We start from the raw sequence: 23218 nt of genomic DNA, 5'->3' as shown, positions 1-23218 counted from the left end.
TGGGTTCAGTTTTTTTTTTTTTTTTTGTTTTTTGTACACATTCCTGTTTAGTTTTTCTGATATAGTCCATCAATGCCATGAAAACCACAAAGTAGATTTTACTGGGAAAAGCTTAGAAAAGATAACTAAAAGATAACTAAAGTTATTTACATGGTAAGGTTTTTTCTTTTTGATTAGATAAAATAGTTTAGGTTCAATCTGCTTTCTGCCCCTAGTGTAATTAAGTCATTCACAGGTGTGAATTCACAGGATCAAACAAAAGTTTCAGTTTTTCAAACATTTCTAAAATCCAGACATACAGTTCTGGTCAAAATGACTGGCAGCTCTAAATTTTAACTATATCATTGATATCATCTTCACAAATAAAAGCAAATGAACCTATTTGTATGATCATAATGTTTTAATAAAATGTCCATGATTAAAAGAAAACAAAACTTGTGTATTAGTGAAATAATACAAACACAAAATGTAGCCCAGACACAGTTGTTGGCTCCCTTCGCTAATATTTGGCTGCAGAACCTTTGGCAACAGTGACAGCCTCTAAACTTTTCTTGAAGCCATCTAGAAGCTTCTTGCACTGTCTACTGGTAGTTTCTCTCTTCCATTGCTGTACATTCAAACTATTGTAGGTTTGCAGGAATTGTTTTTGCAATGGCAGATTCCAGCTCTCCAAAAAATTAGCCTGTTTTTTTCTTTCCTGCATATTCTACACCAGCCTTTGCAATTTTTCATCACTGAGTTTCATCTTAGTGCCTCGTCTGGAAAGTATCTGAACAGATTTATGACAGTGAAATTTCTTAACAATTAACAATTGCAAACTGTTAAAACAGGGATTTAAAGATTCATTTCTTTTATATATCTGAAGATATTCTAGTCTGTACTTGAATTTCCAATCCCGCTTTTTAAAAAAACACATTATGATTATAAAAAACACAGTCAAAAGAAGTAAGATCAGTAAGGTAAATAAGGTTGCAGATTAAAAAAAAAAGCACACATTAAAACACATTATTAAAATGTTTCTTTTACACTAGTTCATCTAGCCATCCATTCACATTTCTAAAATACAGATGATTTTGTATTACAGTTCACACATATGACTTTTATGACTTCTGGAACAGAATTACAGAATATTACCACTGTTGTTGTTGCTGCACCAGTGAACCTCTCAGAGACACCATCAGGAATCAACCAACAAACCTTTGCCACAAAAGGAGAAAATACACTGCACCTTGTTCAGATTCCAGGTGTTGTTGCTAATGTACGCATGCTCGCCTTTACCCTTGAGACTGTGTGGCGTTTGTGTGTCTATTCTGTGTGGCATTGAGGTCCATGATGAACATTTCCTCTCCTGTGTGTACATCAAGCATATGTGTGGAAATGACAGTAAACCTGAACCAGTTTCTGGTCTATTGCTTTCCTCATGAGCTGAAGCAGCAACATGAGCAACCATATTTCTAATCTGGCTCCAGGTCTGGTCGTGGACCTTGATCACATTGTGGTTCGAGGTAGGAAGTGGGTGCAGGCCTGGTAGTGGCTCACTCTGTTGCCCTTCCTGAGGTCTCCCTTGCGAGAAAGAGCCAGGTAGATCCCTGGATGAGTCAGAGAGGAGTAGGTGGTGTAGTGATTCTCCTCCAAGTTCTCCTTCAGCAGGCAGTTGTCACAAAACTGCTCCTGGAAAAGATGTTCTCAGTTACTGTAAATATGTTTTCTGTATTATAGTTTTTTTCAGTAATTCCTCAAATGCTGTAAAACAGGGGTATTCAACTAAAATTTTAAGAGGTCCAGTGAGAGAAAATTACTTCAAGCAAAGGTCCAGAACACTACAATATAAACATTATGAATATATGATATATAGATATAGATATATATGTGTGTGTGTGTATATATATATATATATATACACACACACACACATACATGGACATATACATACAGGAAGGCTGGCTCTGTCATTGGCTGCAGACAGGAGACTTTTGAAGCAGTGGTGGAGAGGAGGACACTGAACAAACTGTTATCCATCATGGATAACCCTGATCACCCTCTCCACCCTGTACTGGACAGACAACGGAGCGCCTTTTCCAAAAGGCTCCGACAGCTTCGTTGTCAAAAGGACCGTTACAGGAAATCTTTCCTGCCTCATGCCATAAGACTGTTTAACACCTCATCACTGTGTCACAGATAACACTGCTGTATATGACAGATCTGACACAAGGTTCAGCTTCAACTGCACAATTTGTTTTTGTACTTAGATTTTATATTTCTATTTAAATGGCACACTTCCTTTTGTACTCTTATTTTAAATTCCTATTTCTGTAAATAATGTCTATACTGTTTATTTTTACCATTAGAGGTTTATGTTCGGAGGCTGAGTGCCTGTGTTTTGCTGCTGTGATAGCGAAATTTCCCAGCTTGGGATGAATAAAGTATTTCTATTCTATTCTATTCTATATACATATACATATACACATACATACATATATATATACAATGTACATATATATATATATATATATATATATATATATATATATAGAGAGAGAGAGAGAGAGAGAGAGAGAGAGAGAGAGTCAAGCCCGAAATTATTCATACCCCTGGCAAATTTTGACTTAAAGTTACTTTTAAATGTAAATAAAAGCTGAGAAATTTTTTTTTCCGCAGTGATGCCTCTTGTACATCGTCTTATTATCTTCTGGGAGACGCCTGTGTCATTTCCAATCAAGAAAACGCTTGCTGGTTGAATAAAAGTAATTTTAAGTCAAAATTAAAAAATATTTATACAAAAATATACAAAAATATTTATTGTCACTTAATTTGTTAAGTATAAGTAAATCTGGGCTGGAATGGTGTCAGGGCCATCGTCTTCCCCGTCTCCCGCTCACTCGCCTCTTTGTCTTCTCTCCCTGTCTCCGGCTCACTCGCCTCTCTGTCTTCTCTCGCTGCCTCCCGCTCACTTGCCTCTCTGTCTTCTCTTCCTGTCTCCAGCTCACTTGTCTATAAATGTCATCTCCTTGTATCGCTAACTTCCCTTTCCACCTGTCACTCACCTCTGCTCTCTCTCATCTCTGTATTCAGAGTCGCGCTTTCACTCTCAAATTTGATTGGCTGAGCAGTGTCACGTGGGATGGCTTAACTCGCAGGTAATTGGTCTGTCCGCTAAATAGATACTGTAAAGACTAGAAAAGCTGTGCTGGTTAAAATATTAGCGTCCTGTCGTGATGTAGAATGATCGATAATTTATTGATTGTAGGTCTGGGTCCGCATAGGACGGCGTCTGGGTCCGGACCCGGACCCGGACCGCGGTCCGCCAGTCATTTACACATTAAATCTGTGAGATGATGAATGTCTCTGTGTGTGATACTAGACAAACTGCTTTTTGGCCTTTGTGTTTTCATTTGCAATATTTTCAATGTTTGTTTTTGCCTACATTTGTTTTTTACAAATTGATTATTTTTTTTTAAATAAAGCAAGATATAAAATACATCTCACTGCTATCATTTGCTTTGGATAAAACTGACTTTACAAATATTAATCTTCATTTCGAGTTTCCACTTAGAGACACCAAACCCAGGTATGTGAGGACAGAGCAGCCTCTGTCACTGACTGTGCTGGAAAATGCAGCTCTGTGTGAGCTGGGGTTACAAGCAAAAAATTATGACAATTTGAATTCTTCTTTATGTCTTTATTTCCATGTAGCTGCCACACTCATCAAGGGGAGAAGATAACTATGTTGAAATGTATTACAACTATTCATTATACGGATATGAGGACTATGACCTGTTCAACCTCTCCTCCTCGGGTAACCTCAGCCTCCTCTGGTCTGTTTCCTCTGTTGTTTTCCTTATGTTAGCGCAGCATTAGACAGCAACATGGCCTACACTCCCAATCATAGCTTAGCAACCAGAACTAGGCAAAGCAGGCCTGACAAGCTTTGGATTTCTCCCTACGTCGCCGAGCTTCCAGCATCAAACATTTAACTCCCTGTGCTGCTTACTGTGTGATTTCCTGTGAATGTTGTTTTACACCTATTTTGCTGCATTTTAATGGCTTACCTGTTCTCTCTCTACCTACAGTCGACACCAGCTCCATCTCCTCCTCCTCCAAAGTTGACCTCAATCTCCCCTGTCTGGTCTGTCTCCTCCTGGTTCTGCGCATGCTGGCACATTAAAGAGCATTTTCTATCACACTTGTTGTGATGACGTTTTGTTGAACTGTGTAATCATGTAAACTTTCAGAATCTGCTTAATGAAACTGTATTGTATTCCCCCTCATTTGTTCTGGTGATTTTCTTGCCTGATGTATTAACACTGACTACACACATGCAGAGGTGGAGAGTAGCTAAATAAATGTACGTTTTCAGATTTTACATGTAGACATAGAATCAACTTGTAAAACTAGAGGCTTCTGTGTGACAGTCAATACAAATGCTCCTGCTGAGGAGACAGAGGGAAAGAGAGGACCAGACAAACTGACAACTTCTTTCTAATTTATGGACAATTTATTATCCATAATTACAATCACAATCACAATTACACCATAAAAATGTATAAAAATATCTGAAAAGATTAAAAATAATAACAATAAATGAATAAATAAAAGTAAAATAAAAAATAAAACAAAAACAGGGCGAACAATATATACAATAATATATACAATAATATACACAATAATATATACAATAATATACACAGGATGAAGACCTGCAGGATCCTGCTGATCTTCTCCTGTGAGAGGAGACAGAGGTGAAGAGTCAGAAACACCTGAGATCAAAGTTCCAGATAGAAGAAGGAAAACCTACAGTGTGACTTCATTCAGTCATCACCATGCTCCTTTCTCTTTATTATCCTGCTGATTCCAAAGTGAGCAAAGGACAGGACACCAAGCCTTAATGCTGATGGCAAAAACACTGTGAGCTACAATCACAGCCATGTAAAGTGTGTCTTCCCCTCAGAGAACATCTGACATCTATAGTGACAGAAAAACTACTTTCTAAGCTGCAGTGACGTGTTGCTGCCACAAGATGGCGGCATTGGTTCAACTCTCCAGTCTGTGTCTCACCTGTTGTAACACACATACTAACTCATACTAACATTTACTGTTTTGTGAATACGGAGCAGGAGAGTTTTTATTACTGAGATTTTGCAGCAGCTTTTTAATTCTAAATAATCCTAGTTTCAAACATCAGTTTACTCAGAAGCAGAATAAAATCTCACAAGGTATAATATCTCATAGATAAATCTGTATAACTATGAATAATCAAAGAGATAATTTAGGACAAAAACGCCTGATGCTCCAACTCTGTTCAGTCAAAGTCCATCAGATAAAGAACAATATGGATATTGTGAACTCTGCTGGAAAATCAAATCAAATAAACTTTTACCGTCACTGAGGAACTAACAGGACTTCTGCTGCTGCACTGTGCTCCAGTTAGACTGAAACGTCTGCTATTTGTCAGAACTATCTGACAAATAGTAGAAGGACTTCTAGTAGGCCGAGCTACTAGAAGCATATTTGTCAGAAGCACTAGTGTTTGCATATTCTGTTCTAATATGTGAACTGAATATGCTTCTAGAAGGCGGGCCTCTTAGAAGCATGTTCAATTTGAATCCACCGAACTGAGCTTTACTTCATCATCAGCAGATCTGAACAAGGACTTGAGGCAAATCAGACTGTTTGTACTCTCCCTCTGACAGAGGGGAAAACTTACATAGGAGTTCCTGACTGAGGGAGGTGAGTGTCTCTCTCTCCCTCTGTGTCTCCCTCTGTGTCTCCCTCTGAGCCACACATGAGCCTGTACAGCATAAACGCTGCTGCTGATGCTCCTCCCAGTCCCAGTGCCAGTGTGACATAAAAGTCAAGCCATTGTTGACTCTCTGGCTGTGGGCTCACAGTGGGTCTGTGAGGTCCGGGGGGATCAGCAGCTGTAAAGGACATAAAAATGTGGCTGATTTAAATCTTTAAACTGCTGCTGAAAGAAAAATAATCTTTCAAGTACAAACAATAAATATTCTCTGGTTCCAGCTTCTCAGGTGTAAAGATTTTCTGCTTCTCTCTGGTTCATTTCATTGTAAACTGAAATTTTTTTGTGTGTGCGACTGTTAGTGAGACAGAAGAAGCAGTCAGCTGAGTCCACTTACCTGTGACGTTGAGGTGACCTCGGTCAACGCTCCTCACATCGCTGGCGTTGTGGCTCCCCTCTGTCACTACAAATGCTCCTACAGAGGAGACAGAGAGGGAAAGTGAGGACCAGACAAACTGACAACTTCTTTATTTCTTTCTAGTTACTGGACAATAAACTGAAGGAGTAAACTAACCACAGACACAGGAGGTCAGGATGATGACCTGCAGGATCCTGCTGATCTTCTCCTGTGAGAGGAGACAGAGGTGAAGAGTCAGAAACACCTGAGATCAAAGTTCCAGATAGAAGAAGGAAAACCTACAGTGTGACTTCATTCAGTCATCACCATGCTTTCTCTTTATTATCCTGCTGATTCCAAAGTGAGCAAAGGACAGGACACCAAGCCTTAACGCTGATGGCAAAAACACTGTGAGTACAGTGTTGATTAACTTAAACTGTTACTGAAATAATGTGAAATTATGTGTAAAATGAATTACTAATGTACAAAACATACAATATATGAAATGTTTATTATTTGGAACAGAGCTTGGACAGTGCTAAAAAAGATATTAAAGTACAAAAACAAATACCATCTCAATTTGACAAAAAGGTCCAACCTCTGATTGTACGCCTCTTTAGTGTAACGCCTCTTTAGAGAGACACTTCAGAGGGGAAACGCCTCTCTCGTTTACTTCTCTGTTTTTATGTTAATGCTGCTGATTCATGTGTCTGTAGCTGAGGTGTTTTGTTTTTTGGTTCTCTGGGCTGTTTGCAGGACTGATGCTGTGATACTCGGGATTTGAGAGTCGGCGGGGACAGAGAGGAGGGAAACTTCTAGGAGAATTTGAGAAAAGATGCTGCCAGAATGTCTGTTCACATCTGACATAAAATCACTTCCTAATAAACAAATTTTGTTCACCCATAAATGACTTGGATCAAGTGAAATTAGATGGAGTGTATTTATACTGAATTATCCACCATGTCCAGCTTCATGAAATATTTCTGCGCCTCGGTTTTTTCACTGTACGTCTACGAAATGTGAAGCTCAACATTTCCTCTTAAATAAACAGACATGAGACATAAACTGTACCTCTCTCCATCATCAGTATAATTGCAACACGTTGGCCTACCTTCAGTTAACTTTGGTGTGTTGAAGAAAACATCACTGTTCTCTCCATGACAGGTCACATTCAGGACAAAATGTTCTGTGGGTGTAAATAAATAAGGTTTTAGACTCCGATGTGTGAAAGTGTGAAACACTGACGTTTCCATCCTGCACAACAACAGTTCACTGGCTCTTCCTGATGCAACATATTTCCTAATCACACTTCTGCTAACTCACCAGAGGTCTCCAGCACCTTTTGTTTCGTGGTCTTGTCATAACCGACCAGATCACACCAGTATTTTCCAGAGTCTTCAGCTGTGACTTTGGACACATCAAGTCTGATTTGTCTTTGTCGGAGAGCGTCTCTGTCCCACTGAACCCTTCCTGTAAACTGCTGATGCTGAGACTCTGGGACCTCGGCACCGTTTATCAGCCGATACAAAACCTTAAGAAGCTTTGACTGGAAAAAACAGACGAGGCTGATGAGAGACGCGTCGGTTTGGGTCTGAATGTCCAGTCTGATGGTGATGTTATCGTTCTCCTCTGCCTGAAAGGAGGTCTGAGTCCTTTGAACAACAGGCTTCCCTGTAGAGGACACAGAGGGACACAGAGACGTTATGTGGACTTCACTGACACGAAGACACAAGTTACGTTTCATAGACTAAACTACTCATGGAGAAAATAATGGTCAGATGATCTGATGATGAAAATAACTGACAGTTGCAGCAGCACTAACCACAGACAGAGGAGCTCAGGCCGACGAGCACCAGGATCCACAGCATCTTCTCCATCCCATGACCAACTATTGAATACAAGTAAACACAAACAGCATTAACAGGCCTAAGACTTCAGCTAGTAGCCTACCTGTTGTTGTTGTTGTTGGTCTGTCAGCTGTTTCCAGGAACCACGGAGTCCTCACAGGGTGCATGAACATGGACGAACCAGCGGAGATGCAGTTTTCCTGCTGAACAACTTTCTGGGTTCCTGGGCTCAGAGTCTGACCTGGAAATGAGACACGGCTGTTTCTATATTTTCATTTCATCTGGGGTTTAACTCTGTAACTCTCACTGTTAGAAACTCATGTTTCTCTCCATGATCACCAAACACTGTGTTTACATCAGAGGTCTGTTTATTGTGGACGGTCACTCCTTAAACAACAAAGTTATTCCTTTAAAAAATAACAGTAATAACTGCTGGACGCAGAGTTTCACTGCACAGCAGCCTGAACGTTGTCAGATGAGGAAGTTGATCGACAGCAAAGACTCAGATGAGCAGAGAGAGGTGAAGAGGAAATGGAGTCTCTTTAACACACAAAGCCAGAACAGGAAGATTCATACTTTAATAAAACTCAAATCTAAAGTTAAAGAAAGAAAGTATAAAAACAGAGGCCTGAGAAAAGTACTGGAACAATCAGCTGGAGCCCAACAACAGATAAACCACTGAAAACTGATCCAGTGGAGCAGATTTATACATGTTGTCAGATCTACATGGACTAAAAGGTGTTTGGTCTCAGTCTGTGAAAAACTGCTAATTTCTAAAGTCAGAAATTAAAGGACGGAGTCTGAACATTTTGGCCTGATTTGAGTTTGAATCCGCGCTGACGGTGAATCCAGAGCAAACCTGTCATCAGCCCCGAGTAAACAATGAAAACAACACAAACAGTGAATCGAAGATTTTAGTGACTTCTGTGTTTGTAGGCGACGGAGCAGCGAGCTGTTCCACTCAGATTATCCACATGTTGAGTTTACCTGAACTGTTTGACTGCAGGTCAGTCTGAGGCTTCAGATGAGGAAAGTGCCTGGGTTGTTTCATCAGCTGCGCTCGTGACAGGCGTAATCTGTTATCAGTAATAATGAAAGTGAAAGTTTTCTATACGTATAAAAAATCACAAGGTGATAATAACAACGATATGAACAAATGTGAACCTTTTAACGTCTTTTTGAGAATTATTATTCTGTATTTTTAGTCTTTCATTTATTTTAAGCCCAATTATTTTACTTTTTGTGCAACTGTTTGTAAAACCCGACTGAAGGTTCGTGTCCTGAGCCAGAGTCAGTACGGTTAGAACCACTAACAGGTCCAAGCAGGTCTCAGCATTTTAAGCTTTCTGTGTGTGTGTTTATGCTTTTTAAGTGGTACAGTTGTTTGTCAAAGAAATTACCAAAACAGTGGCCTCACAGTGGGTCCCTGAGGTCTGGGGGGATCAGCAGCAGCTGTAAAGGACATAAAAATGTGGCTGATTTAAATCTTTAAACTGCTGCTGAAAGAAAAATAATCTTAGTAAATATCTGGTTCCAGCTTCTCAGGTGTAAAGATTTTCTGCTTCTCTCTGGTTCATTTCATTGTAAACTGAAATTTTTTTGTGTGTGCGACTGTAAGAGCCATTTGCAAAATTGTTCATGGTCATAAATTACTTTGGTGGGCACTTGGTGTGGTGGCTTTTGTGTGCCAGTAGGTGTCGCTGGTGTGCTGCCACAGCAACAGGTATTTAGGGCTGTTAGCTCACCTCACTGGGCGTGTTTGACCCCGGAAGGGCATAAGGTTCTTGACCGCTATGGCGGCTGGTTTGAATTTCTTTGTGTGATGAAGATGCCAGTAAATGTGATCAAACTGGAAAATAAATTGACAATGTGGCACAGTAAGACGATCAATAGACTCTTCATTCATACGAAGTAAAGCAGACGGTAAGGGGAACAGTAGCGTGTCATCCAAGCCACTCCCGGGAGTCTTTACACCTCGGCGTCTCGGTATCAGACCGAGCTCCAACAGCGACTGTTAGTGAGACAGAAGAAGCAGTCAGCTGAGTCCACTTACCTGTGACGTTGAGGTGGCCTCGGTCAACGCTCCTCACATTGCTGGCGTTGTGGCTCCCCTCTGTCACTACAAATGCTCCTACAGAGGAGACAGAGAGGGAAAGTGAGGACCAGACAAACTGACAACTTCTTTATTTCTTTCTAGTTACTGGACAATAAACTGAAGGAGTAAACTAAACACAGACACAGGAGGTCAGGATGATGACCTGCAGGATCCTGCTGATCTTCTCCTGTGAGAGGAGACAGAGGTGAAGAGTCAGAAACACCTGAGATCAAAGTTCCAGGTAGAAGAAGGAAAACCTACAGTGTGACTTCATTCAGTCATCACCATGCTTGAATCCACCGAACTGAGCTTTACTTCATCATCAGCAGATCTGAACAAAGACTTGAGGCAAATCAGACTGTTTGTACTCTCCCTCTGACAGAGGGGAAAACTTACATAGGAGTTCCTGACTGAGGGGGGTGAGTGTCTCTCTCTCCCTCTGTGAACCCTCTGTGTCTCCCTCTGAGCCACACATGAGCCGGTACAGCATAAACGCTGCTGCTGATGCTCCCACCCAGGGGCGCCGCCAGAAATCTTGGGCCCCATGAAAGATTAGAATAACAACTACAAATATCAGTTATGATACAGACTAGTTTTCATGATCATATTGCTATTGTTTCTCTCAACTCAACACTTTTGTCTCTTCATTTAGATGCCCAAGTCTAGACGCCGAGGCTTCTTTGTAGCAAAGTCATGAATTAAATCTTTGAAATCGAGAGAGAGAGCCAGGTCACTTTCAATTGAGAGGATTGCCAGACTGTTCAACCTCTCCTGTACCATTGTTGACCTGAGGTAGCTCTTGATAAGTTTCAGTTTACTAAATGCTCTTTCGCCACCAGCAACTGTGACTGGGAGAGTGCAAAAAATCCTAATGGCAATACAGACTTCTCCAAAAATGCTCTGGAGTTGCATTTTGTAAATTGAATTGAGAAGCTCAAGACTGGTGCAACCAGAGGGGAAAGTGGCAGAAAATACTGTGTTGAGATGTCTGATTTCACTCTCAAACTGAGGAGTGAGGTCCTTTGTGTACTTGCTGATGAGTGGGTGACACACAGAAGCAACATCACTGTCCCTTAACCTGTGCTGCTTGAGCTCGCCCTGCTCTCTTCCTCTATTGGAGCACATCTGGTCTCCTGGCCTGAAGAGGGACCTGGCTCTAAAGTATCCATAATGTGCAAAATACAGTCTGTTATAAATTCACTCTGATAGAGTGATGCCTGCCAAATTAACATTGCATTTAAATGAACTCCATACTGTAAGTAGCCTAATAATTGTTGCTCATGAAAGAAAATAAACACCTAAAATTAATTTGAAAGTGACCGTGGATTCTCCATTTTATAGTAACAGTCTTTTCAGACTAATTCTGACTGTTGCCTATTATCACCAACACTTTAATATGCTCACTAGCTTGGTAGCTGCTCCCTGTGTAATTAAAAAGAATCCTAAAGCCTTTATCTATGGATTGTATTGCTCACCTTCCTCTCCTTCAACTGCGCTTGAGGGTGAGGGCAAGTGTCCCTCTGAGGCTGAATCTGTGCATGTTGAGGGCACTTCATTAGTTATGAAACTAGTTAGCAGTAGCACCAGCATAATGTAATGATTTATCTTGTATATTAGCCTAGCAGCCTAGTTTATCACACATATTTATCCACTTTTGTACATTCATCTTATCTACCGTGGCAATAAAGGTAGAGAATTTAAATAAAATGGCACTGTAAACTGTTCTCTTGATGGGCTAATCCAACCACTTTAATACGAAAAATGTAGGTCTATCATTCTATAGCATATTGTAAACACCAAGATGAGTGACGACTAATACCTGCTAATAGCCTACCTTTCTTTGGGAAAAACTGTGTCAGCAGCTGTCTGCCCTTTTTCTCCCTCTCAGCCTTCTCCTGCCTCTCCTTTCTTTTCTGGTAACATGACTTCATACTTCACCTACTCCTGCAGCAGCGCTAACGCTCAGAACAGCTGATCACTCTCTGAGTCCAGCATACGCATTTGACAGTCCCGCTCTGCTCGAGTCAGACTGTACCATTCTTTAATAAGAGAGGGGGGTAAATGACATGATAAAGAATTCAAGGAAAATGTTATAGAAAACGAAAACCATGTTCAATGTGCTTATTCTAACAGACGAAATGTAATATTTTATTTGAAAAGCTTAAACAGGGAAAAATTATTAAGATAATATTATTAGCCCCTCAGCCCTCAGCCCAGGGCCCCTGTCAGTGCTGGGCCCTTAGAATCGTCCTAACCTTTCCCCCCCCCTGGCGGCGCCCCTGCACACACACACACACACACTGATAGGTTAGGAAAATCAAATCCATCCATCCCATTGGTCACGTAACCGCCAATACGTTGGCGACGTAACCACGCACTTATTTGAATGCCGGAAGAGGAGCAGAGTAGCGGAGTAACTATTAAACTTAGCAGTTGTCCGAGTCCAGGTTATCGGAAAGGTAGGCAAATAACAACTAGTGGCTTTCATTGATTTAGCAATATCAGTGTCGTTTTACTCTTATTGCGGTGCAAAGCCCGCTAATTGCTGAAAATCTTATCTAGTTAGAACCGTTCACCCTACCTAACTCGGTAGAAGCTAACCGAGCTCAGTGGATTGTGGTTTTATCAAAATAAGTGGCCCGCTTTGATTTGTCTTCTGTGCCGAATTTACAATAATAACTTCCAGATTTAAAAAATAATCTTATTTTAATAAACTTTGGTAATATAATGTCAGAAACCGTTTAGCAACTTTAAATTGTCTGAATTTTCCAATCGAGTTTAGGAGTTTTGTTTAAATCTTTGGTCACTAACGCCTGCGCCTTGTTTCATTTCTTGCAGCCAAGGTGAAACGATGGAACAGGCAAGTTACCGCACTATATACCGTGTGTGTGTGTGTGTGTGTGTGTGTGTGTGTGTGTGTGTGTGTGTGTGTGTCAGTCAGTCAGTCAGTCAGTCAGTCAGTCAGTCAGACAGTGGGCAAACAGTGGGTCATCTTTCATTCATTTGTGTAACGCTAAAGGGGCGTCTTCTCTCAGCTGTGGGGGACTGCAGAAACCGGATCACTACAGTGGGTTTGACGGGTGAAAGGCACTCAAGTACGGTTGCTACTCTGAAGAATGGACATCAGGCCTAATTACTTCTTACAATGGAGAAATAAGACATATGTCTATCTGTGGACCTACAGGCAGTTCCAGGTAGCAAACAGGGTTGACATTGCTCTAAAATGTTTGACTTGTCCTACATTTTTCATTTCCTCCTCGGTTGTTTGTGCTGCAGCAGGAGCAGGTTGAATGGGATGATGTGAATAAACTCCTCCAGCATCATGGTTTTAAGCCAGTCCATTTCACAGATCCTGTAGAGAACAAGAACCTTTCAGGTAACAGTCAATGGCTCTAATTTTCTTTGCAAATTTGTCATTTTTAAGTAAGTTTTTTTTAAGTAAGTAAGTTTCCGTTGTGCATGAGTCTCCGTGTAATTTTAGATTTGGTTCTGCTGGACAAGAGGTCAGCTGGGGAGATCAGGACCACTCTGAGGACCATGCTCACAGACTCTGAGAGGAGACAAGCTCTCATCCAGGAGCTTGTCAAGTCCAACAACCAACTCAAGTGAGCCAAGCAATTCAGCTGCCAGTTATTCCTTTTTATTACCTCATCTTGAATGTAGTGTAGGTTTCAGAGAATTAGACATTTTTAACAGTTGACAAAATGATTGATAAATATCCAAATCAGAGGAGTTTTTTAAAAATTGAGCACATGAAATTATGTAGGAGCCAGACAGCTTTGTTTCTGCTGGAGAACTTTATCTATTAAAGGAACAATAAACATCACCTCTCCCTTATAGTCTTATAGAAATCCTTCACAGTAGAAGCCGTGGGTGTTTTGCATCCACACATCTGTTTAATAATGTATATGCATTGTTGTGGCGACCACCTGTCCCGCTGTTATCCAATCTTATCAGCATCAGATGGGTATCCCGGAGATACTCAATGAGCCTTCTAGCTCATTACAGGTATGAAGTGTAAACCTTGAAGCTGGACCGCAGCCAGGTGGTGATCACAGACCAGTGTTGGGGTGGTTGTCAGGCATACCAAGACAAATCTGGGTGGGCACCTTCAAAACACACACACTAAGACATAGACTGGCGTGTCAAGTTTCTAACCTGCTTTTGAAAGTGTTCATTATGGGGGGGGCCTCGCTCAGATCCTTAGGCTCCCCCTGCTGTAGAGTTAGAACAAGGACAGGACACTGGATGTGGACCTGAGAGGTCTTAGACCTGAGCTCAAAGGTATTTTACAGCTTTGTAGACCAGTAGCGGAATTTTAAAACTGATTCTGCAGAGATCTGAGAACAGGTGAAATACGTTCAGACTTTTTAAGTCAGAATTCTAACTTTAATCTCAGAATTCCGACTTTATTCCCGGAATTCGGAATTCTAATTTTTTTTTTCCTCACACGTGGCCCTAATCCTCTTTCAATCAATCAAGTTTCATATCAGGGACACAGAAGAAAGGGGAGCTCAATTTTTTGTCCCTGATCTGTTGCACCAAAGATGAGTCTTTTGTTTTCAGCTGGGCTCTGTCCAAAAACCAGACATCATGGACCCAGTCCTGTCCACCTTAAGAAGGAAGAAGCAGGTGTAAATAAAAGGTGCTCTGTGAGAATGACCCTTTTCTGTTTGTGTTTCCAGAGAGGAGGTTCAGGAGCACATGAGTCGAGCGGCTCTTCAGTCTCAACGGGCCACAGAGCTTGAGGGGCTGCTGGAAGGTGTGAAGACCAGAGTCCAGGACCTGGAGGACCGCTACCTCTGCAAGGCTGTCCAGCATCGCAGCCAGACACAGCAACTTCAGCAGGAAAAACAAGAAGCACAAGTACGTCAAGAGCCTTACATAAGCTTACATGTATGATAAACTGCGTGATTTATAAATGTGGCTGTGTAATTGTTATCTCACGCAAGAAACTGTGTGAGGTTCTGGAGCAGAAGCTGTTGAGGCAGAAGGAGAAAGAAGCTGAACTTCAGAGGAAGCTTTATTTTACCGTCAAAGAAGAAGAGCGTCACTTAGCTCACCGGAGTCAGACTTTCCAGCACATCTGTAAGAGAGTCAGCCAAGACAGCTCTGCAGCAGACCAGCAGTAAGAGCATTTCTGGTTTCTGATTGGACCACATCATGCATAGTATTTGTGCGTACACAGTGAGGCATTGTGGTTGTTAAAGAGTTCTACTTCCTGAACAGTTTTAATCACCAATTAACATGGAATAGAAAAAGCTGAATTTCCCCATGTTGTACGTGCAGGGTCCTGGATGTGATTGACTTCTATGAGACCGAAATGTCTCGGCTGCTGGATGAGCTCAGGTAAAGTGCCAGAGAATAGTAGACTAGAAAAATGCAATCCTAAAGAACTTTGTTGCTCCTGCTTGCATTAAGGTGTCTATTTTCACCCCAGGTCAGCTAAAGGAGAATTATCAGGACCTCATCAAAACCAAATGAAGAAGACATCTAGCAGTATTACACAATCTTTCCAAACCATCCTCAAGGTAATCCAACAATCTCTGATTGAGTTTTCTGAAATGTCTTCCACTGATACAGCGATGTAGATAAAACCTTTTGTGTCTCTTCTAAGGCATATCGGGACCAGCAGAAGGAAAGCAAAAGTCAAATCGAAGAGCTAAAGCGGGAAGCTGAGCGCCTGAAGCAGGAACTGGAAACAAGGTGTGTACGTTCACCCTGCTCGAAACAAGTGCATTTGCTGTGGTATCAGTGTTGATTGTATTTTTCTGTGTAGGCCGACGCTCAAAGAAGTGAAGTTCTACAAACACAAACTGCGTCGCTTGGAAGGATTAATCAAACCCAATAACACAAGGTAGGAGCACTGAATGTCTTTGGAGTTTAACCTGGTGGTCTAAGTACCCAGGGTTTGATGAGGGGACTGGAACCAGAATCATGTTTGTGCCCTTTGTATTAGGGTTAGCTTTAATGTCTCCTTGTCACCCTGGGTAAGGGACCCAGGTAGTACCCTAACCCTAACCCTAACCCATGAACAGTACCAACCATCTTTGCAGACTACCTAAAGAAGACAACGCAACTGCAGTTCATGAGCACATCAGTGATCGAGCCAGGGAAGCCGGTTTATGTGCCCGCTATCACCATGTAAGTTTTGCGACTGGGACCCCTCAAGGACTTCTGGGTCCTTGTTGTTTTCTGAAATCTACTTCTTCAAACATAACTGTCAAGGACTTTTTTTTTCTGTATTTCTCCCCCGCTATTTCAGCTGTTAACCGAGATCAGCACAGTTGTGGCTAATGCCAGCGCTCCATCATGTCTGCACAGACACGAACCATCCTCTGTTGGTTTAGAGCTGTCGGAGTTTCGTAGTCTGCTCCCAACGCTGGAGGTCTGGGCCCAGCAGCTCCACCTGCTTAAGGTAAACACTTTCACGTCAGCCCTGAATAAGCAGCCCTGAGGCCTTTACACACTGTTTGCAGGTCTTTAAAAGTCCAAAAGCATGAATTTCAGTTTCAAAAATATAAAAAAGAACATCTTTAGATACCCATCACAATCTGGACTTGCTTGAGGTTCTTGAAGACCTCTCATCTGAAAGGTTTCCTCAGTTCTAACCAACTGGTGGGGAATCTGGGTACTTGTGGCGAAATTCACACTTCAAGGGTGGTTGAGGTCACATGTGAGTCATTGCCCTACAACTGTCCCATTTCAAGCAGGACCAGCCTTCTTCTGGTTCTACTGGTTTTCATACCTTTGCTGCTTTGGTATTAAATTACATTCTTAAAGTATTGTGTGTTTAGGAGCTGCAGCGAGGTCTAACTAAACTGATTGCCAGACTGGTTCTGTGGCAGCCGTCCGAGGGCCATGATTCTGCAGATGCTCTGAAGGTGGAGGACATGATAATGTTGGTGGACACCATGCTTGAAAGCACCTCTTCTGATGATGACAAGGTAGCATTTTGCAGCACTTTTGTGCTACTTTATCAAGTCCTGTTAGATGGAAGGATGCAAAATCCGTCTGAAATGCTGCCGGGATATCTAAAATCCTCTCAGATCCTCCTGGACAGGTTGGACTCTATAGAAACCTCCTAATTCGAAAGTGTGTTCTCCAGGTGTCGAGGACTCCCACGCGATACACTCTGGCGTCCATGGTGTCACACTTCCAAAAGCTGTTTGACGTGACCTCCCTCAGCGGTGTCTATCCGCGTATGAACCAGATCTACACCAGGCTGGGAGAGATGACCAACACCATGAGGAACATCCGAGAGATTCTGGACTTAGGTAGCTAGTGCAAAGGTGGACCCCACTAAATGTTACTTTGCAGATTTTGAAATAGCGAAGATGTCCAGTTGACGTTTTCATGATGATTTTCGTGTCAGACAGCAGTGTTCCTCCGGCTGAGGTGGTGAACCAGGTGGCCAGACTGGTCTCGTCCAAAGGACAAACTGCTGGGTTCCACAAGCTGCTGAGAGACGCGGACATTGAAAGGTTCACATATATAGAACTTGCATATTGTTTGAAATACCAGAGACCAAGCCATGTCAGGATTAGAGCAGTTCTACAGTCATTCAGACTGTTCTGTTTCACCCTCGGCTCCTGTTTTTCAGTCTCATCGTCAAAGTGAAGCAGCACGAGGAGTTTTTTCCCGCTTTCCATGGCCTCATTATGGACATGTTCCAGATTCTGGGTAAGACACAACAATGTCCCATGCTGTTTAATGCAGAGTCTGGGCCAACAGCTGTGGGCCACCTACTGTCCCATTATTAGTCTCATTAATTATTATTATTATTATTAGTCATATTATCATTAGTTCTACTATTGTTATTGTTTGTGTGGTTATTAGTCCTATTACTAATCCTACTATTGTCTATAGCTGCTATAGACCTGCAGTCTTTTATCATCATTATGTGGAACCTGCACTGAGTTATGTTTTTTCCTCCTGCTCTCACTAACACCCCCCACTTCTCTCTCCCCCACTCCCTCCCTGTCCCTTTCTCTGCCCTCTCTCCCCCTCTTTCTCACTCCTCTTTCACTCTTGCTCCTCTCTACTCTCCCTCTTCCCGTCTCTCCCTCTCTCACTCCCTTCTCCCTCCCTCTACCCCTCTCCCCTTTTCCCCCTTCAGTTTTCCCCTCCACTGTCACCAAGTGCTGATCTCAGGGGAAATGTTGGGTCTGTGTAGATCATATTTGAAAGAGTTTGCTCTGAACCTGCTCTATATGAAAAGAGCCTTGAGATCATTTCTGTTATGATTTGACTCCACTAATGTCCTTTGCTGTAGCTTTAGGTTTTCTTACAATGTTTTTCACCCTTCCTTTTCCAGGAGTCAGCACTCTAGACAACATCCTCCCAGCTCTGAAGTCTTTGAAACAAACGGCACAGTGACACGCTTTTTCGACTGACCTGAGACCTGTGTTTAGTGAATGATGATGGATGTGAAGTGTGAGTGTTGTTTTAATAAAAAAAAAAGTCACCTTGCAAACCCTGATCTGTGGTGTGAGTCTAATACCAATGATGCTAACTGAATGGGAACCAATGGACAAAACTACTGTAGATACATGGAGAGATACTACTGGACTAATAGGGACTCTGTGTTGTACTTGTAGTTATCCTTTTGATGGCATAAACATAATCCCAGTGAATCGCATGCCTGCCAGAGTTCTGTGAAGGACTGCAGGGGTTTTCTGTATCACATCACCACATATCAACCACATAGTGAATTAAAGCAGTTTCTAAAGATATGTTTTTCAGATTTCTGAACGTTTCCCACCTGGACAAAAGAGAATCAAGGTTGCTGTAGAACCATAGAACAAAGTTCCTTTTAAGTTGTATGATTTTAGAACCAGTTCTTTGGACCTTTTACCCTCAGTTTCCCTGATTTCCCTTGAATCTCTTACATCTGTTAACATGTCAACATGCACAGACTTGAAACTGACCTCAGTCCCATCACAGTTATCAACATGTCTTTCTTGAGAACTAGTGAGACCTAAAGTTCCTCTGAAAGGAAACAATGACAGTAAGAGTTGACTCAGCTTTAACTCTTCATCCGTTAAGGATGTGAATGGCCTTAAAGCTGAGCTCAACGCTTTAATCGCACACTGACTGTTTCCAAGAGACATCAGGTTCCTATAAAGACTGTCCGCACTGAATCTGTCAGACTTTGTACTGACCCCCATTAGCATTCTCACCTGCAGACACAGTCCCACCTGTGGACATTGTTATATGTAGTTTTGTATTACATATACTTCTATATAGTTTAGTACAGTTTTATATAATTACATATAGTTTTATATAATTATATATAGCGTTACATAGATTTATATAGTTCTACAGGCTTTACAAAGTTCTGTATAGTTTTATATAGTTCAGAAAGTTTGCATTATGATTTTCACGTGTTCCCCTCAGGATCCGGTCTGCTGTGCGGGTGTCCTGCAGACGGTTGCTAGGAGGCGGAGACGCCTGCCTGGTAGAAATACAGAGCAGAGACCGGCTCCACTCACTCATTAATCCTCGCTCAGCATCGTAACGGTTCTACTGTGTACGTTTCTGCGCGCGGGGGGGATAATCCGGTGTGCAGTCCGGTATTTGTCGGTTCGGCGGGACTGTATGTGTTGTTTTGCTCGTTTACCCTTGTAGAACACATCCAAATCTGGGGGGAAATGTCCCCAATGGCGACAGAGTGCTATCAAGAGGACATTCTGGACTTCTTGAGGGAGCGGGGAGGGAGAGTGAGGAGCACTGATTTAACGGAGCACTTTAAAGCCGTGTTCCCGGAGGAGCCGGAGAAGAAGGCGGCGGTCCGGGAGACATTTAAGAACTACGTGAACAACATCGCTTTTGTAAAGGCGGTGAATGGGGTTAAATATGTCTACCTGAGGAAGAGGTTCCGCGGGTCTGTGAGGGAGCAGCAAAGCCCCAGACTGACAAGAACGGAACCGGAACAAGTTTTAAATGAAGGTTCACGCGGAGCAGACGCAACACTACCGGGCTCAGGTTACGGAAGTGACAGCCAGGTGAGAGCTTCGCGAGACCCCCCTCCTGAAGTCGAAGACAAGCCTCGGTGTTATGAGTTTGCAGGTGTAGCAGAGGAGGTGGACAGCAGCTCAGGTGAGATGGGGAACACATGGGGGACAGAGAGGAGACACTCCAAGAAAGACAAGCCGCAAGAAGCACCTGACATACCTGAGATTTCAGTGATCGAGGCGTCGCCTCTTCCTGCAGAGGAATCTGTGTTTACCTTGCCTGGGCCTGCAGAGACCGGTAGTACAGGACAGGCTGACACAGCTACTGCTGAATTGAGTCCCACAGACAGACAGGCTGAAACTGGAGATCTCTCAGTAGCAAGCCTGAATGAAGTAGAGCAGAGTCACGTGGTGACCAGACGCAGGAACTCTAAAGGATCCCAGCGCAGATTTCTCTCCGGGCAGCCGGACTCAGACGAGGTGGAGGACGAGGGACAGTTTGACGTACACAGCCTGTGTGGCAGTGACAGTAGCAACACCCCTAAAGGGAGCCGCAAGCACTTCCTCGAGGTCATGATGAACACTTCCCCTCAGGTGAGGCGCAGCATGGTGCTGCGCAGGTCGACCTACATGTCCTCCAAGTATGACAGTGACTCAGTGTCCGTAGCCTCCTCAAACCCAGATGAAGAGAGGGCCACTCTGGATCCCCTGGAACATGAGTGGATGATGTGTGCTTCAGATGGGGAATGGGGCAGCTTGGACCGCCTCCTCACTGCAGAGCCCAGCCTGGTCCTGAGGAAGGATTTTGTCACCGGGTTCACCTGCCTGCACTGGGCCGCCAAGCACGGCAAACCTGAGCTCATGGCTCTGATTATTAACTTCGCCAAGCAGCACAACATTCCCATCAACATCGATGTTCGATCCAACACCGGCTACACCCCACTGCACATCGCTGCCATGCACAACCACATGGAGGTGGTGAAGCTCTTGGTGGGGGCCTACAGCGCTGATGTGGAGATCAGGGACTACAGTGGGAGGAAGGCCTGCCAGTACCTCACGGACAGTGTTAGTGTGGACATACGGGACATCATAGGAGCATATGAGCAGTCAAACTCAGAGAATGCAAACCGTGGGCATGGGGGCCGCTGGAGGTTCTCCAAGGTTCTCCAGTCTAACCTGAGGCCCCTCAAATTGCTGAACCCCAGCGACTGTGACTCTGTGGATGGGGAGGGCCGACCCAGAGAGAAACCCCTCAGGAGGAAGTCTTCTCTCAGCAGAATGAAGCCCAAACTGCAGAAGCTGCGCGTGAGGACGTCTCAGATCGTCCACAGCACATCTTTTCATGACACAGAAGAAGTGGACAAGGAATCTGTGTTTGTGAGAGGCTCATTTAAGACTAGACCCAAGACTCATTTGTTTTGGTGAGACCAGCACTGGCGCAGGACAGGACTTGGTGAACAGGTATGAAAGCACAGAAATGAAGCAAAAGACACATTTAAGACAATTTTTGACATCCCATATAAAGACTGGTCTCAAGGACAGTAGTCAGCAGTCTGGACCTGGATTTCAGTATTTGTGGGTTTTTGTGTTCTTCTGAATTAGTGCAGGTAAAAAATGAGAATGTGTGTTGATATTCACCATCTCAAAATGGGGTCATTTTACACCAAACAATTCAGAAAACTTTTTTTTTTTTCAGCGGTGGATTAATCCACATTTGGTGCCTTTTGCTGATATAAATATTCAAATATATCTTATATATGCTTGTTAGTGGGACACATTTCTGCACATGGGATCTATTGACTGTAAGAAAAGTATAGAATATCACTAACACACTAATCAAATGAATTAAATACAATTAGGCCCCTCACCTAAAGAGAAAGCCACTGTGGAAGAATGCTCGTATTACACCTTTAAGTATTTAGATGATGCACCTTTGGCTACAATCACATCACTGGGTCTGTGTGGATAGATCTCAGTCTGCAGTTTTGCTCCATTCTTCTTCTTTGCAGAACTGGTCAAGCTCTGTCAGGTTGCACAGGGATCAGGCTGCTAACTCCTTCAATGTCTTTGTACTACAGTCACCACTAGCACCAACTGGCTAGACCTCTGTTGAATTAGTCACTTTAAAGGGGGTTATTATTTATGCACCCACTTATTTTCCATTATGTATTTTGACTTAATTGACATTACTTTGTAGAAATCTGCTTCATCTGCTACATTAAAGATTTTTTTTTCAAATTCTTGTCAAAAAGACAAAATATATTGACCATGATTCCATATCTAAAAGCAAAAATAGGAAATACACATACACACTCTGTAGTTCAGGTCAGCCTGCTTCCCTTCATCAGTCCACAGCTGACACTAAACCCTCTTGACCTTTTTGTAATCTGGATCAACAAGGCCAAGCTGGTGGCTTTAAGAGACAAGGTCTGGTCTTTGGTTGATGGGTAAAGTTAAGTGAGATGTTTCTGGATGAACTTAGTCAGGCCATGTGGGACTTTTGCACTTACAATATCAATTTTTTAAAAGGGCTAAATCCATTTAACTGGATCAGGATCTGGTTTACATATGTCAGTACTGGTGTATTTGACAGTTGATAAGTAACATTAATTTTACACTTGTTTCTTACCTCAGAGTCTAGGTTGATGTGTCCAACGGATCCTGGGTGGTGACAGGGCCATTTTAATAGTTTGTACACTTGATGTTTGTGCTCTAATGAAATAAAATTTAAGTCATTGTACTCGTATAAAGGACTTTGTGTCTCTTTTCCCAGAAACAGAACAGTTTGACACTCAAGGTTTTAGTTGGATTTTCTGAAGCTTTTTTACTCTTGAAGTCTTCATCAGTCGGCAGGGGGTTGCAGTTGAAAGCCCCAGAAAAGGCCAAAACAGTTTGTTTTGCACCACTGTAAACTATCAGTGGGCAAAAGAATGTGGACAACCAAATCCTCTGGCCACATGAGTCAGTGTCACTTTCCAACATCAGATGTTGACCCTTTTTTGCTTTCAGACACCAGAGCATTGATGAGGTCCAGGTACTTGATAGAGTTGGTGCCGGGTAGGGCCAGGTGCTGGATAGAGTGGGTAGTGGCCCAGGGGCTGGATAGGTGAACCTAGCCTGGCATAAACCCATAACTCAGCTTGGGCAACTTCTTTATTAGTGAAGAATTCAGATTAGATTTTTCTA

At 42.6% G+C, this 23218-nt stretch overlaps 2 protein-coding genes across 7 annotated transcripts; both read left to right on the top strand.

Moving 5' to 3' along the window:
- The first annotated feature begins 12463 nt into the window (after positions 1–12463).
- Positions 12464–18803, top strand: cep70 (centrosomal protein 70). 6 transcript variants are annotated; one of them, XM_041032669.1, is made up of 17 exons: positions 12464–12535; positions 12915–12936; positions 13353–13452; positions 13558–13681; positions 14762–14942; positions 15029–15204; positions 15366–15425; positions 15517–15607; positions 15694–15782; positions 15856–15933; positions 16115–16220; positions 16342–16494; positions 16874–17023; positions 17185–17353; positions 17452–17560; positions 17680–17759; positions 18394–18803. In XM_041032669.1, the coding sequence occupies exons 2-17, from the start codon at positions 12928–12930 to the stop codon at positions 18453–18455; spliced, it is 1737 nt and encodes a 578-aa protein (XP_040888603.1). In that variant the 5' UTR covers positions 12464–12535; positions 12915–12927; the 3' UTR covers positions 18456–18803. The 6 variants fall into 6 exon arrangements, 5 of the variants coding, with proteins under 5 accessions (XP_040888603.1, XP_040888604.1, XP_040888602.1 ...); XM_041032668.1 differs by lacking the exons at positions 12464–12535; positions 12915–12936 and adding an exon at positions 13061–13270 and having other exon boundaries at positions 16925–17023; XM_041032666.1 differs by lacking the exons at positions 12464–12535; positions 12915–12936 and adding an exon at positions 13065–13270.
- Positions 18804–19615: 812 nt separating this feature from the next.
- Positions 19616–22772, top strand: LOC121177729 (ankyrin repeat domain-containing protein SOWAHC-like). Its single transcript, XM_041032040.1, has one exon. The coding sequence runs from the start codon at positions 19730–19732 to the stop codon at positions 21455–21457; it is 1728 nt and encodes a 575-aa protein (XP_040887974.1). The 5' UTR covers positions 19616–19729; the 3' UTR covers positions 21458–22772.
- The last annotated feature ends 446 nt before the right edge of the window (positions 22773–23218 follow it).

Source organism: Toxotes jaculatrix, chromosome 24, assembly GCF_017976425.1.
Source record: "Toxotes jaculatrix isolate fToxJac2 chromosome 24, fToxJac2.pri, whole genome shotgun sequence".
NCBI lineage: Eukaryota > Metazoa > Chordata > Actinopteri > Toxotidae > Toxotes > Toxotes jaculatrix.
The sequence above is the reverse complement of the archived record's forward strand: the minus strand, read 5'-3'. Positions and strand labels throughout refer to the sequence as shown.